The sequence below is a fragment of the Grammomys surdaster genome, unplaced genomic scaffold, assembly GCF_004785775.1.
Source record: "Grammomys surdaster isolate TR1022 unplaced genomic scaffold, NIH_TR_1.0 132, whole genome shotgun sequence".
Lineage (NCBI taxonomy): Eukaryota > Metazoa > Chordata > Mammalia > Rodentia > Muridae > Grammomys > Grammomys surdaster.
In genome coordinates this window covers 6,317,258-6,336,582 of record NW_021604590.1, presented here as the reverse complement: position 1 = coordinate 6,336,582, position 19,325 = coordinate 6,317,258, and the positions used below count along the sequence as shown (strand labels likewise).

The following is a 19,325-nucleotide window of genomic DNA, read 5'->3' as shown; positions in this document are numbered from 1 at the left end:
GCAAAGCATGTCGGTAAGAGTCGCACTGTCACTAGTCTCTAGTGAGGTCTTGAGGGATCGTTTGACAAACCAGAGACCCTTGAAAAGGCACGTGTTAGTGGCTGAGGTCGAGAGAGATGGACAAGGGCACAAATGGACTCCTAGGCACCGCTCCTTATTATGCTGTATCAAGTTGTTTGGAAAAGCACCTCTCCTCCCCTCTATCTCTGCCCTTGTGCCTTGGTTAGGGTTTTCGATTGTTGTGGTGAAAACTATGACCAAAACACAACCAGCCTTGTGGTGCACAGGCAGAGGCAGTAGCTGGGCTCCACAGTGTTCAACCTTACCGATGTTCTGCAGATATCATCCTGTTTGTTACTGAGGAAGATGCCGACGGTTGCAGTAATTGTCTGCTTTTGTCCAGCATCACACAGGACATGAAGTTAAAAGACTGGAAAGGGAGGAAAGCCTGCAGAGACTAGCAGTAGCCGGCAACAGAGGACAGTGTTGGCTAAGAGCTCCAGGTTTCAGCAACCCTGACCTCAGGCTGCACCTGAGCAGCCTGCCCATTGAGCCCGGTGACCTCTATTGTGCCTCAGGCCCACAGCAAGGTCCTGGTGAAGCAACTGAGACTCACAGAGGTTAATTCCAAGGGCTTTACTGCAGAGGAGCTGGGGTGTGGCCCCCTCATTGGGCTGCAGTCCACCCTCTCTGCTCTGTACACCCATCTCTCTGTGGCTGTTTGCTTTCTTCTGGAACCTTCCCTATGTGGCACACTCAGAACCTCATCCTGTTCCTTCACAACTCATCCTAGTTGCTGGGTACCAGTTGTGATAGAGTTAAGACTGATTGCCAGATTTACAGGATCTAGAATCACTGAAGAGACAAGCCTTTGGGCATGTCTGTGATGGGGTTTCTCGACTGGGTTAACTGAGGTGGAGAGACCCACCCTAAACGTAGGCTGGAGTCCCAGTCAGAATATAAAAGAAACAGAGCGAGTGCTCCTCACTGTTTCCAAACGGTGGATACAATGTGACCAGTTACCTCAAATAAACTCTCTTTGCTTCCTTGGCTTCTGTCTGATATTTTGTGCAGCAAGAAAAGTAAACAATATACTTGAAATACAAATAGTGTCCCCAGGGGAGTATCTTCTTTCTTTTGTGGGTCTCTGGGACTAGCATTCAGGGTCAAAGAACTACAGGCCTGGGGACCATGTGACAAAGCCTGAAACGCTGCAATGCAAACCTGCTTTTGAACAACCACCTTTCACTCCCTAACCTCTGCTCAGAGCATCCATAATCTTGTTCTTCATCAACTCTACTCCTACACATCTTTGGAAAGCTTGTGTCCCAACCTCCTGCCTCTTTGCGTTTGTATCATCCTGAGTCAGCTCCATACCACAGTTCCTCAGACTCCGAGTTTAGTGACTGGATTTCAACCAACTCTCTCCAATACCTTCACTTCTATTCTGTGCCCCTTCCCTAAGCTCTGAATACTTTCCTTACACTTCACAATTTGTTTGAACCTGATGATTCTCAAACCTTAGGGTATACTGGAATCTTCTAGAGGGTATGGCTAAGTATACAAGTGTTCTGGGTGAGCAACCTGAGTTGGGCACAGGAAAGCACATTTTTACGAAATCCTGGGGAATGCTGCCGGAGGGGACTGTACTTTAGAAGAGTAGCTTTGAGCTATGCTCAGCTCTGACTGCTTATTACAGTCACCTGGGGAGCCTTAGCAGCCAGCCAGGCCTAGCTCCACCTTAGCCTAATTAAATCTGATGTTCCAGAGTGAGGCCACTGCAGGCTTTTGGAGCCCCTCAGGGATTCTGATGCATAGCCCAAGACCATCTACTACTCTACAGATCCCGACTTGCCCTTATTTCTTTGGTCTCTGGCTGCAGGAGACCCTCTGTGTTCTCACCTTGCCTAGCAGAACCACAGGCAGACCTATCGATCTGCAGTTTCTACTGCTGATCTTGAGCTGCTGAGCACACACAGATTAGAGGCCTCAGAATCCTATCCCCAGCTGCTGAGGCAGGGTGCTTGGGGCAACTGCACTCCAAAACCCCTGATCATCAACTTCCTCAGGCTCCTAAGTCTCAGGTATGGTGCAAAATACACAGCCATGGCTCACTGTGTTAAAGCATGGAGCTGCTGGGTCTCTGGCCACAGCAGTTAACAGGCGACCATGATTTCACAGCAATGATATCTAAGGCTGAGATAATCATCTGTGTTAGCTTTGAGGTCAGAGCAAACACATGGGAAACTTGTCTGCAGTCATTATTGTTTGGTAGACTTTTTAAGGTCAGTATTATTTTTGCTTTGGAATTGCTGAATAAAAAAAACCTGCATTTATATGATATGACATGGTGCTTTAAAAATATGTATACATTGGGGAATGAGCAAACCAAGCTAACACACATTACCTCACATATTTACTGTTTTGAGGTGAACTTTCTCAGCATTTTCTTTCAAGTAGAAGTTACTGACTGAAGCAGGCACGCTTATCTGAGGTTTCCCTTTTGGGGACTTTATTACGTATATGCAGCCATGTCTGAAAAGACTAAATGGAAAATTCCAGAAACAGATTATGAACTTTAAATTGTTCAATATGATTAATGGCTTGATTAGATCTCTTGATGTCCACCATCTGTTCCACCCAGGATGTACATGATATTCCAGCCAGTGTATCTGCACCACACTCACTACCTGCTTGACCAACACTAGGTTGGCACCTCTGGGGGAATCACAGCATTTGTTTCTAGGACTTGGAGAATAAGAATAGAAATGGTGTGGCCTCTTACACACTGTCGGTAGGAGAGTGAACTAGTGTAACTAAGTTGAAAATCACTCTAGAGGTTTCTAAAAGCAAAAACAAAAACAAAAAACAAAACTAGAAATAAGATACCATATGACCTAGCTCTACCAGATGTGGGTGCATATATAAAGGACTCTATATCTAACTACAGAGGTACTGTGCATTCACATGGCTTCCCTTGTCACAATAGCTAGGAAATAGGACCAGCCGATACATCTCTCAGCTGAGGGGCGGATAACTACCATATACACAGCGGAATTTTATTCAGCTGTAAAGAGAAAGAAAATAGAAAATTTCTGGAAAATAGATGGAACTGGAAAGATATACAGAATGAAGTGACCCAGGCCCAGAAATCCAGATTCTGTATGTTCTCCCATATATAGATGATGGCTTTGAAGTTCTAGTTGTTTAACTTGGAATGTCTGTAGAGATCTGGAAGTAACAAAGGGGCCAGACAGGAGGGAATAAAAGGCTGTAAGTGGGGTGGGGATGGTGGAACATACATACTAAGGAAAGAGAGGGAAGGACTACCTGAGGGATCTCCTCTCCTGTCCCATGTTCCCACCATGATGCAAGTGTCACACAGGGCCAGGTACCTTCAAATTGAGGACTGTGAAAACATGAGCCCAAAACCCCAAACTCTTCAGCTTTTAAGTTACTTTTTTTGTAGGGATTTTTCCAGAATAATGGAGCCGCAGTGAACTTAGGTGAAATGGGTGAATCTATTATCTTTGTGCACTCAAGGCTGGAGCCCGCATCTCTTCTGTACAGTGCACACTGGGTGCATGTGTGAGTCTTCACTCAGTGTTTGGGTATCAGGAGCTTGGCATGAATGTGCAAGAGGATGCTATTTGCTGTTTGTCCCCTTCCCATCGGAACTCCTCATTCATGAATCAGAGATTGTTGGGCCTCTTCCCAGACTCACTTTAATCTCACTCACAAGGATTAAGTTGTGGTCTTAAAGACTTTCCTCAACCTCCTTTTGGAAGGTGTTATAAAAGGGAAAAGCGTTGTAATGACATCATCACACATCAGCCCTGTGAGCCTTAAACTGTGCATCTAAGCTATCGAAGATGCTGGAGTAATTCTAAAACACAAAGAACCATGAAAACACAAGAAACCTAGAAACCAAGTCAAGTACTAAGGCAAATTAAAGGAAGTCACCTTTACATTCTCCTTGCTAAGTATGCAAGCTCTGTCAATTATATAATGTCAAATGTTTTCTCCATGAGGATGGACTGCCAATGCCCTTGAGAACTTAATCACCACACTTAATCACCAGTATACCATAAGAGAATAACTTGCTGTTTCTAATGTCTTAGCACTGTTGGGTGTCAGAGGGAGACAGGGAATGACCTTGGTTTCCTTCTCTGGGAACTGTGAACATCATCACCCATGAGGAGATAGAAGGCAATGGGAGTAGGTAGGGAGAGCGACGTCAGTAAATGGCGCAATGGTGCCTGGACAGGAAAGAGACAGTGAAGTTTGAAGGCATTGTCCTAGTGTGGGAGCTGTAGCCATGCCCTGGACCAGCTAGTATGGTTGGCTGTAACGTGTTATCGTGCTCCAGATTGGCCCCACTGTGTGCCATCTGAGGGAAAATAGAGGCATCCTTAGCTGTGCTACCTTAGCAATGTCCCTCAAGAGTGAACTCACTGTCTAGGTTCACTGTTTACCAATTTCAATCTAACACTCCCAAGTTCTGTACTCCCCCCACCCAAGTTAGCTAGGTAAAAGCAATCAAATTCATGTTCCTCAGGGCTAATCCAGATAGTATGTTTCTCCCAGGCCCTTTGCTCTTTTTCTTTGCCTCTGTGACTTCTGCCCTCTGTAGACTCAACCTGGTCTTCAAGATGATACAGTGAAGCAGAAGAGGTTACTAACTTACAGATTTGAAGGTGGAACAGCATAGCTTCCAGTCCTTCATTAGTCTAATGAATCTAGCCTTCCAGTGACCCCAAAGGAAAATGTACTCCGGAGTGCAAAGAACTGCCAGGTTTCCATTAATGCGGAGAAGCAGGTTGCCCATGGAGAAAGTGTGGGTGTAGAGGCAGGACTCAGTGGTGAAGAAAAAAAGGCCTCTTCCGTCATGTACTCCAGGGAACAAGTCAACCATGGCTTCATCTTCAGAATAAGTGTCCTAGAGATTTTCAGCTCATTCTTGCTGCCCTTCTAGAAAGGTCCTTGAGCAGTACCTCTCTCCTATTTATGCTGATATAGACCTATATGGTCATGTCTGAAGAAATTCAGAGAGCAGTTTCCGGATTTACCACAGAGAACCACGTGGCCTTTAGAATCATGAAGGTTCAATAAAGCTAGCTAATATATCAGTTACATCACCAATTCATTGTTGTTGTTGTTTTTTTTTTTTGTGGTAAGCACCTTTAAAATTTCAGTACTTTTGAAACACCCAAGACATTATTATCCTCTGTGATGAACACTCATCCCAGCAGGTCACAAACACATTTCTATATCTTAGCTTTTTTTATATTCCATATATCAATGATACTATATTGTATATATCTTTCCAAATCTCAGTTGTTTATTTCCCTTAGCATAATGTATGTCAGTTCTAGCCATTTTGTTGCAAATGCCAGACTTTTATAACAGATGTATCATATTCCATCATTTATATGCATTTATTCACCCATTGATGGACACTTAGATTGCTTCCATATCTTAACTGCCATGAATCATGATGACAAAAAGATAAGTTTTAATAGGAACAAATTAATAGATGTGCTTCTGGTATATCAGAATAGACTAAAACACACACCTTTAAGAAGAAATATGGCTGTGCACTTTTAAGAGCCTAAAAAAAAAGTAAGCTCCCCAGTTTTGATCAACTAGCGGTACCAAAACTGAAGCCACAGGGGAGAGCAGTGGGCCCACAAATCTGAAGAGGTCATCAGCCAAACAGAGAAAGGACAATTTTTTTCTTAAATAAAAGGGTACATTGTAGGATTTTCTCAATGACCATCCAGGCTTGATGTAGTGACTGAGTTTTGTGGCCCTTCAAAGTGGCATGACTCACTGGATCCTTCTGTTCTGCTTCCTGGAATCCCAGGCTGATGGCCCCAGGGATAGAACCATCCCTGTAGTTCAAATAGCCACGGGAAGACGGAGTTTGGCATCTTCCTCTTGGGGAGAAAGACGTTCTTGAAAACCATCGGTTCTTAATCTTCCTTAGACTATGGGAAAGGGGGTATCTCTTCCTAGACATAGACTGATGGGAGTCCATTACTGAGGTCCCTTCCTGTCCTGGCCATGTACTTGATTTGCATTTGCTCACTTGAGCTTCCTAAGGAACACAGATTTCCTTGGCCTTACCCTTCTGGTTGATTACAAAGCACCAGCAGCGTACTACTGGCTCACCAAACCTACCTGCATTTCACCATCAGCTGGTCTGGGCAATGGTGCAGCAGCTGGCTGACATGACTGAGTCATAAAGGCACTTCTCAACCATCCCTGGGGTGCCCTGTGATGCCAATACATTTGAGTTTCAGGAGGGTAAAGCCAGTGTCAAGAGCAGTTTCTTGTTGTAGGTAGGAATGAAGGGTTAGGGCGTTATTAATTTATACAACAAACATTTATTCTTCTGTTTTTGCAGGTTCACCTGAGAATTGAACCTAACAGGATTTTGTTTCCTGGAAATGTTTTTGTGATTCATCTTCTTGCTTCATGGGCATCGTCTTGCAGCCAACACCACCATTCAGGCAGTTGCCAAGGACCAGGGGATGGAAGAGACTCTCTATGAGACCTGTTCCCAGGCAGGGTTTTTACTACCTTTGATCTGGCCATCTAAGGCTCTCTCTGTATCAGTTACTTGTTTTGTAGCTGTGAAAAGCCATTGACAAAAGAAACTTAAGGTAGGGTTAATTTTGGTGGACAGTTCGAAGGTTCCGTCCATCATGGTGGGGACTTTATAGCTCTGAGAGCTTCAAGTGGCTGGTGTCACAGTGCATCAGCAACCAGAGGGCTCAGGGCAAAATTGCTTGTGCTCAGTTTGCCTTCCTCTTCCTGTCCAGGACACAGTCTGTGCAGTAGAACTGCCTGCATTCAGTCTTCCTATCTCACCTAACCTCATCTAGGTGGTCCCCCTCAGCCTGGCCCAGAGATATTTCTCCAAGGTTATTGTAGATTCCATCAAGCTGAAACTCAAGGTTAAGCATCCACCTTCCCAACTGTCTCCTAGCAAGGTCATCATCATCTGACGCCTTTGCTGAACACATGCCCTTGATGAGACTCAGAGAGGCAATCGACTGAGCCCCAGCTAAGTACCCTGTGTCAAGTACACACTCACAAACAGTGTTCAGTCCCAATAATCAAACTTCTAAGATGGTTTAGCAATGGTCTCACCTTTCCACCTAAGAAATGCCATGCATGGAAGAAGAGGAAAGGCTCTCTGGGCTGTAATCAGAACAGAGCTGAAGCTTACAGGACCACAAGAGAATCTAGGCATGAATGATGTTTTTATTATTATTATTACTATTATTATTATTATGTTTTACATCCTGACTGCAGTTCTCCTTCCTCCTTTCCTCTCAGTCCTTCCCTGCACTGCCCTTCTGAATCCCCAATCCATACCTCCCTATCTATCCAGAAAAAAGCAGGCTCTCCCATGGATATCAACCAAATATGGCATAACAAGATGTAGCAAGATTAGGCACCTCCCCTCGTATTAGGGCTGGATGAGGCAACCCAGTAGGAGGAAAAGGGTCCCCAAAGCAGGCAAAAGTGTCCTAGACAGCCTCCTGCTTGCACTGTTAGGAATCCCACAAAAAGGGGTGATTTTTTACACTTGTTTGTGAGTCCCTTGCCCAGGCTGGCTTTGGACTCATATGCTCTTTCCTGAAATCTCATATGCTCTACCAGCACTGCTATAGCCAATGCATGGATTAAAGCACTGCTCACACAGGAAGCAGAATTCTTCAACTTGGCAGAATGCTAGAACCTGGAGGATTGAAAAGGCTGTGGTAGACCAGAACTCTCTAGATCCTCCATCAGCTGCTGGGATGAGCCTGGCACTGAAGTGGGAGGCTGTGTAACTCTGTGGCTGTCTTCTACAGGGCTCATGGCAACCTTCCATGTTCAGAACAGCCTGGAAGAAGGGTTGCTGGCCTCCACACAAGCCTCCATGTGCTGCCGGGGTGGCTGGTGGTTTGACGCTGATTTATTTCACATCTTATCTTACACAAAGGCTCATGTCTCTTCCTTTGTTCAGATTGGCATGGACAAGGCTTTGTGTTTTGGTGACCGTACCCAGAGTAGATACCAGACGTGCAGCGCTGAAAACACTGAAGGTTGGCAGTGAAGTTGGTGAAGCCAAGTGAATCCTCTGTCACAGAGCCCCAGCACTCCAGATGGGACCAGTCACAGCTTTGGCAGTGACTCTTTGCCCCCAGCATTCTATTTGTCTTACAGCCCAGCGGACAGAAACGTGAGTTGAGACAGGGGTTGAGAGAACCCTCATATGGTGTCCCCTGGGATTCAGTAACTAGAGCGGAGCCAACGAGCGTTGCTGACTCTTTCTCCGGGAAGAGCTGGTGACTCAATCAAAGCAGAGAGGCTTTGATTTTTAAACCTCTCTGCTCTGTTCAATGTTGCCAGCCTTCCATGTTCCAACAGAGAGCTCCGCTGGATGGGAAGACATGCCAAATGAGGCACAGAGGAAAACACAGCTGTGATTTAGTCATTTGTCACACGTAGGACCCTCCGTCAAGGAAGTGAACAGGGTGCTCGAGATAAGGCTTTTGTCTTTACTGGAGACTTCCACAGTGCTCGAAGCTCCTCTCTTCGATTTTTCCTTTGATCGTCATTTGGTTGATCACATGTCACCATCAATGACTTCTGATTTATTTTAATCTTTCCCCTTTGAACTTAAGTGATCTAGTTCAGTGAAGAGGAGGTCACTGGCTCTCCGCTTATCTGGATTCACCTTGATAACGTCATTGATAATACAATTCAGCTGATACAAGATTCATCATGCTAAGACATAACTCCTGGCTCCTGATGTGAGTGATGGGCCTGAAGCTGCTGCCTCAGTTCCCAACTGTGACCTTCCTATCTTGGTTCCACAGCTGGGTTCCTGATGTACTCTCCAGGCAGGTAATGATGCCCGTGATGATGCTGATATCTGCTGTGCTGAGAGAAGGGGCCGTTTAGCTGTTTCCCTGCAGGGTCTCCCTTCACCTGCTGTTCCATTTTACAGCCCACTTACATCTCATCGACACCGACAAACACATAAGCATGTTCTTCTGCAGCCAGGCACGCGGCAATCTGGGAGGTGGGCTCCCAGAGGTCCCAGGCATGGTGCATTAGGCAGTGGGCCAGCAGGTTCCCATCCCAGAAAGCTCTCCACCTCATTAGTTTCTCCCTGTACAGCAAAATGCACGGCCATCTAGGTTAGAACAATCAGGGCAGAATTGCCTGTGGTTGCAATGGGAGCTGGGCTAGATTCCTGAGGCTTTAGACAATGCTGTTCTGTGAACTGTGGCATTTTAAAGTAGGGCTAACGGGGATGGCAAGTGCGTTTATCCCACGCCTATTTCCCTTGCTTTGTTCTGAATGAGAAGTAAGAAAGGCGTGCAGGTGTCAGCCTTAGATCCTTAACAGTCTCCAGGAAGCTCTTCTCTGGGCTTAACAGCAAAACATAATGCATACAGGGAGTAAACAGAAAATGTATTTTGCTCTGCTATGAGTCCTGGCAGGGGCTTTGACAGTCAAATAGGATTGGAGAGCCTTTTTATCTGTAAAGTTAACACATTGGCCCGAGACTTAGATGCTAAAGTGACCAGAATAGGAGGGCACATGTGGAGGGATAAGCAATAAATTACTGCACAAGGATATTATTGATTTTACCATTCATTCACTTTTCAGCAGATCATCCATTTCTCTAATTGGAAAGAAGCTTAGCAATCAAATGGGTAGATGCTGATTGGGCTCCATGTTCCTGGGCTTCGGTAATTGGTTTCTATGAATTTCCGGGTTTGGCTCGATGTTAACTGCCTGCCACCGTGTTAGGTCTGAGATTGGTCCTTGAAACCTGGTTTGCAAGGGGTGGGAGGAAGGATGCTTAACCACATCATGTCAACCTAGAAAGAAGGATGAAGGTGGCCTCACAGGGGTCTTGATTGGTCCAAATCCTGGTCCGAGGGCAAGGAAGAACCTGCCAGGCAAGTGTAGACTTAGGCTAAGTTTGGTTCATCCACAGATGTTCTGGTTTCCTTCTGCTGGCAGGGGTTATACCCATTTTGTGGAACTGTGTGGGACTGTATAAGGGTATCCTGGGTCATGGTTGAGCAGGTACTTAGAACCCCGAGATTCTCCGTGGAATTCTGCGTGAGAACCGGCAGGAGTTCAGTACTTCCCATCATCTAGGATCCTGAAAACAGCCACATTTCCATAGAGTCACATAGGCCAGGCTTTAGGCCTCAAGCCCTAGAGATTTACATACTAATGAAGGCCAGAGGGCAGAGCAAATTAAACATTCCTCCCCCAGATCCTCCCCTAATCCTCCCCCTTCTCCCTCCCTATATAACTTGGGACTGCCCTGAGTTTTTGGGGGGTACGCCTAGATCTATCTATTATCCGTCATGACAATAAACCTTTTTGGAACCAAGGACTTCCTCGTGTTACTGGGGCCTGCCGCCGCCAAGGCCCTCAGGCCGCTGGAACCGTAGGATCTTTTTCCCTGATGTGGGACCCGCCAGGGCGGCCTTTTTAAAATTTTCCCCACAGAACTGGACACAGAGACCTTTGGTATTGGGCTTCCAGAATCTGCAGGGTCTGAGGTCTGGGGCTGGGAAACTGGCTTCTGGAGAAAACTACAGAAAGTAGAGGGAACTATTAAGAGTCTGGGATTGTGTCTGGATGCTGTGTGCACTGTGTTTTTATGTGCCTGTCTTCCTCCCTGTCAGAATTTCCACCCTTGAGGACACAATGACAAGGTTTGGCATTCATAATCGAACCTTTCTGAGGCTCAGACTACTGTTTAAAATTAAATTTTATCACTTTTCCACACTACATCTTATAGATACCTAGTAACTGCCTTGCTCAGCTCACAGAGCAATAAGCATAAAAGATGCTAACAAAATGGCTGGCCCTCCTTACCTGCAGGTTCTGTACTTCAGACAGAACCATTTGTGGTCAAAAACATTTGGGGAAAAACGATTTAGGAGGGTGAGGCAGGAGGATAGTGAGGTCAAGGCCAACCTGGACTACATAATTAGACTGTTCAACAAACAAACAAACAAAGAAACAAATCAGTACTCAACTTGTCCAGATTAGCTACTTACATAATATATATATTCTGCTAGACATTATAAATAATCTAGAAATGATTTAAGATAGATGGGAAGGATACATATAGATTTATATGATAAATGTGCCATTTTATAGAGAAGGTATTTGAGTAGCTAAAGATTTTCCTCTTTATGTAAGGGCCATGTTCTGTGGCCCTTAGGAAGTCTTGTGTTAGATGGCGTTTAAATCTTCCTTTCTTTGATTGCATTATTCCTTTTGCTCAGAATGTGACAGTGTTTTTGTTGTTGTTGTAGTAGAAGTTGTTATGTGTATGTGTGCAAAGGTGCCCGAAGAGGCCGTAAGAAAGACTCAGATTCCCTAGAGCTGGAGTTACAGGTGATTGTAAGCCACCCAAAGTGGATCCTTGGAACTGAACTCGGGTACCCTGGAAGAGTAGCAAGTATTCTTAACCACTGGGCCATTTCTCTGACCTCAAACTCATGATCCTTCTGTCTTCTTTGGCATATCCTACTGGTAGGCACCAACATAACAGACACGAGTGTAGGTTTTAACTGTATAGGTTTTCTGTTATGTTAAGGAAAATTGCTACACATTGAAACTAGGAAGTGAACACTGAGGACACCTCTGCAGTGCACACACAGATGCTGTGTACTGAATGAACATAGTGGTCCACTACACCCACCTCTGTTATACTCAGTAAGCAGAAGGGCCACGCTGTGCTAACAAGTATTCCTTAGGAAATCTCCAGATGCAGGTGTGACCTGGGTCACTCCTGTGGTAGGGACATTTACTAAGAAATTTACACCAGCTTTTAGCTCAGAGTCATAAATCACATGTTGCATTATTCAGAAACTGCCTGCTCGATTTTAATACCCACCACACAGCCAGCACTTTTTCCTCCCTTCATCTCAACGTGAGATCATTTCTGCCTTGTAGCATGGAGCTACTGACCTGTAAGGCCCTGAAATTGTGTTTGTTCCATTCTCCAAAATGCTGCAAAAATAGTAAGGGTAGTCAATGGTGATTGATTAATATCAAAACACAGATAATGCTTGTGATTGCAATTTAAAGAGGAATGTTCTCCACTTTGATTAATCTGACCCCCTGGGCCACCCTTAACAGAGAGGCATGTTAGAATGCTAATCAGGGAATAAATGCAGACAAGGAAGCAACCCCTACCCCCCAGGTGTCCAGCTCTGCCTGGCCTTTCCCAAGGCTGCCCTCTGCTCGCTTACCACTTTTTGCACTGAAATCTGAAACAGGTCCACGTTAGAGCAGCAGGTATGACTGCTGTTTCATCCCTAAGTGCTACTTGGTGGAGTTGTCACCACGGAGTATCATCCTGACTGGCACTCAGAACACTGCCCCTGGTAATATTAAATCACTGTGTGCCCATTAGTGGCTTGGTGAGTTGGCTAAGTAGTCACAGATTGTTAGGCAGAGACCTTGGAAGGTTAGCCATGTCCCCCACCTGCCAGCAAGCAGAAGGTGCAACAGAAGCAAGCATGCACCTCCATCCTGCTCTCCAGCTGTGGCCCTCACCAGCCAAACTGGGATAGCTCCAGGACAGCCTCCTTTGTCGATGTGCCTCCGCCCAGCCCCTAAGTATCATTTCACTCTCTCCTTGTTCACCAGTCTGACACCATAGTCTGCAGAGAGAGTGTTACCACTGCCTTCTGATAAGGCCTTAATAGCTCAGCAGGTTCCACGTCACTCCGATATCTCTGATATCGGCACTCCGATATCTCTGATATCGGAGCGGCAGGTCTCTGAATCTGAGTGGCAGGGGCAAAGTCCACACACCCGAGCCAGGAGGTTTGTCTTCTGGTTGTTCATACAGAGTCTTGTGTGTTAGGATAGTTTCTGTTCCTGTTTCCTGGGAGACTGGAGCACAGTGCACAGCGGTAGTGGAGAGGGCAAGCAGGGGAATTGGGTTCTGGGCAGGCCTGCTGCTGGGGGAGTGGGAGGGGGGAGGGGAAGGGGAGAGGATATCCAATCATCTGCCAGCTGAAGCTACATCACAAAGCCTGTCCAGAGATTCAGGTTGCTGGAGCTGGTGGAGCTAATCACCACCCCCTCCCATGGCTCACACTTAAGCTAAAAGAATTAATTTTAAGTAAGAACATTTTATTCCTCAGCTGGGAAGAAGGGCTTGCAGAAAAGAGAAAGACAGGGATTGTGCCTTGTACATCGGATCAGACTGATAACTTGGACGGCATCAGTAAACACAGCCACAGAATGTGGGCTCTGGGGAACACTCCAGAAGCCTTCTTCCTTCCAAGTTAATCCAGATCCCAGAAATGCTTGCCCAGAACCCTAAATAACAAAACTGACATTTTTGTTCCTTTTTTTCCAGGAAATTCATACTTCAACATCTTCACTTGTGTTCTAGGAGAGTTGGAAAGTGTGTTCCCATAACCAGAGGTGGGAGCACCTGGGCCTATGGGAGCACCTTAGAAGGGAGAAGCTGCTGGCAGGATCTTGCTGCTACTACAGTTTCCTTTACCTATATAGTATGCTGCTGCATCTGCTGTTTAAGCATTGTTGGTGTAGTATAGCCCCTCCCAGCTTTCCTTTTGCTCTACTTGCCTTTGCTCTGGGAGGTGATCATGCTACCAGCTCCCTCTCGAGACCTTTGAATCCAAGGATAAAAGATACACACACACAGACACACACACACACACACACACACACACACACACACACGCGCGCGCATGCACATTTGTTCCTTTACAACTTGCCTTCTAGGCCCAATTGCTGGGTGCTTATATTTTCCTCCTGGAAAAGCGTACCCTTACCAATTTATTATCTCTGTGTCTCCACTTGCCCTAAACTTCAGTGGCTAGTCCCACCGAGGCTCTGCCAAACATCCTTGGCCACGCTCCTGTAGCAGAGGCCCTAACTCACCCAGAGACCTCACATGGTTGTTGTTCTTCCTCCAAAGCATAGCAGAAAAAACCTCCCTCTCCTTCCTTGACTTCCCTTTCCTCCTGGGACCTCTAAGTCCTGCCTGTACCTTCCACCCAGCAATTAGCCAACCTCACCCATCCCCAGCTTTCTTTACTGACAAATCAAGAACCAACTGGGGAAAAAGACCTTAGCATCAAAGCATTCTAACTTTTTTTTTTTTTGATAAATGTTTTAGAAAGATGTGTTTTATTATTTTATGTGTATGGGTGTTTTGCCTGCATGTATGTCTATGCACCACATGCTGTGTAGTGTCCAGGGAGGACAGAAGAGGGCACTGGATGGATGCCCTGGAACTAGAATTACAGATGGTTGTGAGTCACATCGTGAGAGCTGGGAACGGAGCCTCTGACCCAAGAGCAGCCAGAGCAGCCTCTTAACCCCTGAGCCATCTTTCTATCCCTGTCTTCTAATATTCGACAGATAAAGAAGCCATCATACACGTCCTTGGAGCATTTGCTCAGAGGTCAGCACCGTCTGCTCTGACACCAGCCTTGGCACCTACTGTGGATCCTCCCTGATTTCAAGGTCAGAGAGTGTCCATCAAGGGCCTTAGCATCCCCAAAGCACCAGCAGAGAGAATCACCCCCTTCTCAGTGTTGGATGTGATAGTCACTGTATCTGTGCTCTGAGCTTTGATGCCCACACAGAAGCTCCCCATTCATCTGTACCTAAAATTCGACCATTCTTGCTTGAGGCTCTGCCTTATTCTTTCTCTACTTGCATGGGTATGATGCCCTGTACCCTTCTGCTCACCGTCTTTCCCCTCTTTGATACTGTTCCCTAACTGGCCCCACTGTAGACATGAGAGTCATTCATGCTGTGGTTTGTTTATTTTATATACTCTCTTTAAATTATGAGAGGAGTATCTATATTCCTTTTTCTGTCTCAAAGCCAAAACAAAACAGCCCCACAATTGAGGTACACCAACCATGTCTGTGGCTTTGCGGTCTTCTCCACAGTTTCTAAAACTGGCCTTTACTCTTGCATAGGAAAACTTAACAACCAGATCCAGCACAAGAGAGAAAAGCCAGGATTTCCTCACACCTATCTCCATCAGACATGGAGTTGAGGTCACAGCAAGAGCTCAGGTAAAGAGCTTTGCAGGCTGGTGTAAACACCATCAGGAGAACCATGCTCCAGGCACAGGGTTGTGCAGTTGGCTTTGCTGGTCTGCATCTGGCAAACTCCCACTTCTTACTGCTTCCTCATTCACCAATGTCCAGCTGACAACCTGGCTTACTTTTCTGACACCTGACAAATCAAGACCAAAATGACCTTCCATGTGTTCTCTGAAGAATCACAAGACCAAAAAAGGGAACATTTTGTACCCTATACCTTCATATCCAAGAGGTATATTGACCACGTCCAGAACTTGCTCACCACTCTTCACTTCTGCTCTGATGTGAATTGGCTCGAGGTCAACCACCGTGATGAGATCCCCTTTGGAGAATGACAGGTTTTCAAGTGACCCTGAAAGACAATAGTTCCCATGGGAAAAAAAAAAACTTCAAAGGTTGAGGTTACAGCCAGAGATTTGTAGCTAGTATTTCTCTAGGTAAATGAAAGCTTTAAGTAAAAAAAAAAAATTGAAGTAAAATTTGTTAAATATGACACGAGACAAATAGAGGTCTCTTAATGAGCACAGAAAAATGACCAAGATCGATAATTGAACAGTTCAGCATCTTTTATGGAGGTAGACTCTTTAGTATGTCACTATATGCAATTCACTTTAAAGTTAAAAATATCTAAAATAATTCTTTTTTTCCAGAAGTAGCCATCATAATTTGTTTTGCCCGGTGGACAGTACAGCCACCTTTGTCATTTCCAGCAGTGAACCCTGTTTTCTGTGTTCTCACGATGCTGGCTAAGTGGTAGATGGCCCTCTGGGTGCCCAGGTGGACTCCTCACCAACCATGGGAAACCCCCTAGAGCATTGACATGGGTTTTTTGTTATCATCAAACCAACAAAAGGCAATTTTTCAAGTTCACATGTATCCACACCTTAGACTTCCTGTGTCAAATTGCTGTAATTTCTCAGCAGAGTCAAAGATATTCACCGCTCAAAAATAACATTTTCCCTCTTCCTAGGCAATATTGGTGAATAGCTCCTTTCTTTCCCAGACTTCAGTCAAATTAAAATAAATAAATAAATAGATAAGTAAATAAATAAGTAAGTAAACCCTTTAAACAGCAGAAATATGCCAACATATAGCAAGGAGCATTGCTAGGCAGTATATTTCATTCTACCCATAGCTAAGGAAAATACTTTAGCAAAGTGAATATATGTCTCCCATAAACAGAACATTTTTTTCTCTCTCTTTTCCAATGCTCTATCTTCTTGGGAAAGCGGTTTCTTGTCCTGTTTAAGTTGTGGTATGTTAAAAAGAAATAAGTGCAGTTGTTATTTTTCTTTTTAACAGGCAGATGATTCTGGTAGAAAAATACCTGATTCTCCTTAGCCTAGTGTCTCCCAACGAAATCTAGATAGAACATGACTCCCTTCGCCAACTCCCATTCCTGAAGTCTTGAGACCACATTTCCTTGGAATTTGGTGGATTATGTTTCTCCTGGTCCCTTTAGATACCATCCCTCTCTCTCCTACCTGAATAGTTTCCCTCGGTCACTTCCACTTGTCTGGGCAAGGAGTTCTGATTTAAGGAATTGATGTAAGAATCCCAAGTTTGCTCCATGGCAATGGGGTTGTTTTCATCCTGCAGGACATGATCAGCAAGTGCTCAAGGCTGTGAACAGACAGCAAAAAAGGTCTCTCGGGACCAGGTAATCAGCCACCCAATCATGACTCTGACTGTGAGCCACGGGTCACGGGGAAAAGGAGGAAGTAACTAACTTGCCAGGAAGAAAGTTCATTGGTTCAATGACCAAGGGCTGGGAAGGGTAGGGCACCTGACTGTTTCGGTTGAATGATTTTCTGAAAAGGCTCGCTAGGTTTTGTTGGGAGGATCTTCTAGATTAGAGAATCCCAAGCAGTATCACACACATCACCCAAGTGTCCTGTCACAGTGCAGGTTCTGATCCTGAAGGTGGGGTCTAGTCACCTGCATTTCTGGCAAGCCTCTAGATGATACCTGCTGGTTCTTAAACTACTTTTTGAAGAACGAGGTACAAGGAATGTTGTGTTTTATGAACAGAAAGAAGTCAGAGATATGTTTGGTGGAGGCATGGTATGGTGTGGGGATAGGGAATGCCTTTGCAGGCCCATGCTGAGACATCCCTTCCCCCTGAGGGACCAGCCACAGGATGGATATGAATATATATATATATATATTCATATATATACTTCTATAGTATAGAAAAGTTTATTTAGGGCATGAGGAAGAAAGTTGAGGGAGTAGAGACAGAGAAAGGCAGGGAGGAGGGGAGAGAGGAGAGAGAGAGAGAGACAGAGAGAGAGACAGAGAGAGAGGAGAGAATGGAGCAAACAGCCCCCTTTATAGTGAATCAGGCACACTTGGCTGTTGCCAGGTGGAGCCTAAACTAAATTCCAAGAAGGGATACCAGTTTTACTTGGATTATATGTATTAGTGACTGTATCACCAATATTGTATGTGTCTCAATGAGGAAGGAAAGCAAAGCACTTCCCCTTGAACACAGAGTGAGTCTAGATTTGAATTCTCTACTCCCTCTGTCTGTCTGTCTGTCTGTCTGTCTGTCTGTCTGTCTGTCTGTCTGTTGTATGAGTCTGACTGAATCTGTGACTGCCTAAAGGCTGTCTGGTGAATCTGTTTGTCACTATATCTGTGTGTGTGTCTGTCTGTCATATGAGCTATGTGTAAGTGGTCTATCTTTCACAAAGGGTTTTGCCCTGCCTTTATTGAACAGCACAGAGAGCATCACATGGGGGGAAGGAATGGGATACTTTACAGAGATCTTTAACAGAGTTTTACAAGAGGTTGAGTCACTGGCTGCAATGGCTTCCTACTCATCAGGTAACAAACATCATTGTTTACCAACCAATGAATGACCACTTTCAACCTTTAGGTAGATTTTAGGATGCTGCTTTCAATTTCTGTATTTGCTGCTCTAAGTAAATGATACACATGTATTATCTGGGTCAGGGGTGTGGATTTAAGATGACATGATTTAAGATGACAGCTATGCATTGCCTTAAGTTGTAAAAGTTGATTGCAGGTGAAATCTAAGCAAGAAAGCTTGGTTGTTACATTGTTCTTTTAAAAGCAGGTTAAACCAATAGTTTGAGTGCACAGTAGGATAGCAGTCTCAATTGACTATAGGCTGTATTATTAACTCTGGCTGTGAGCAAAAGTTCCAGTCTCTTAGAATTGTGAGGTCTGTAGAGCAGAACCTACATTACCTGGGACACAGAATGCAGGTCAACAAGCCTCTCCCAACCTGCCAAACCTGACTCTCTAGGTATGGGCTCCAGTAGGGCCTTGGATGAACAGCATCTCTGACATCTACCAGTGTGCTGAGGATGCAGACCCCACCCCAGGCATCTTGAACCAGAGTCCTCATTTAAGCAAGTTCTCCAGCAGATAGGGGGATAAACATTAGATGCGGGAGGTACCACTGCAGAACTGTTCTAGAAGAGTAACCATGGCCTTGAGGACTTGAGCATTTAAGGGGCGGCACAGTTCAAGCTCCAGGGGCTCTCTACACTCCAGCTACTTAGAATTGAGCATTGATTAACACCCTCTGCCCAAAAGGGGTCCTAGTGGGCCCCCTGGATCACATGCTCCACCCACCACAGCCCACCAGGGGCACCTCTTCCTTATTTAATTAGAAGAGTAGTATCTACTGTGAGACTAAAATGGTAAAGAAGAGATGTATAGCTCTCCACACCTCCCCTCCCAGGAGAGGCTACCTCTGATAGTTTGGAAGTTTCTTCTCTCTCTCCTTGTATGTATCCTTCAGAAAAGCTATTTTTACTTGATATTATCAGAGCCAAGGGAAACTCCATTTTCTCAAATTCTTACTGTTAGACAAAAGTCAGCAGTTCTCAGGAACTTGGGAAGCCAGTCTCTTCTATCAAGAGGAGCCAGTTTCCTTTATCATTGGCAGAAGGGATAAGTGGCTATTGATGGTGTCTATAGCACACTGAAGGAGATGCTGGCCTCTAGGCTCCTTCAGTAGCATGAGTACCTGTTATACATTTCAAAGTTCATGCTGGCGTCCTGGCTCTTCTCAGTTCTTCTTGTCTCTTCTGCCTCTAAGCTGCAACTCATAGGCTTTCCTCCTCCTCCTCCTCTCCCTCCTCCTCCTCTTCTCCTCCTCTTCCTCCTCCTCCTCTCCCTCCTCCTCCTCTTCCTCCT

General features: G+C 45.2%; 1 protein-coding gene across 1 annotated transcript in view; it reads right to left on the bottom strand.

Moving 5' to 3' along the window:
* LOC114616747 (protein THEMIS3-like) overlaps positions 1 to 16,813 on the bottom strand; it is a 45,433-nt gene extending 28,620 nt beyond the window's left edge. The window contains exons 1-2 of the mRNA XM_028762179.1: positions 16,637 to 16,813; positions 15,370 to 15,504 (exon numbers count right to left, since the gene is read on the bottom strand). Of these exons, the coding sequence (XP_028618012.1) occupies positions 15,370 to 15,504; positions 16,637 to 16,724 (223 nt within the window). The 5' untranslated portion in view covers positions 16,725 to 16,813. The remainder of the gene's footprint in view (positions 1 to 15,369; positions 15,505 to 16,636) is intronic.
* Positions 16,814 to 19,325: the final 2,512 nt, after the last annotated feature.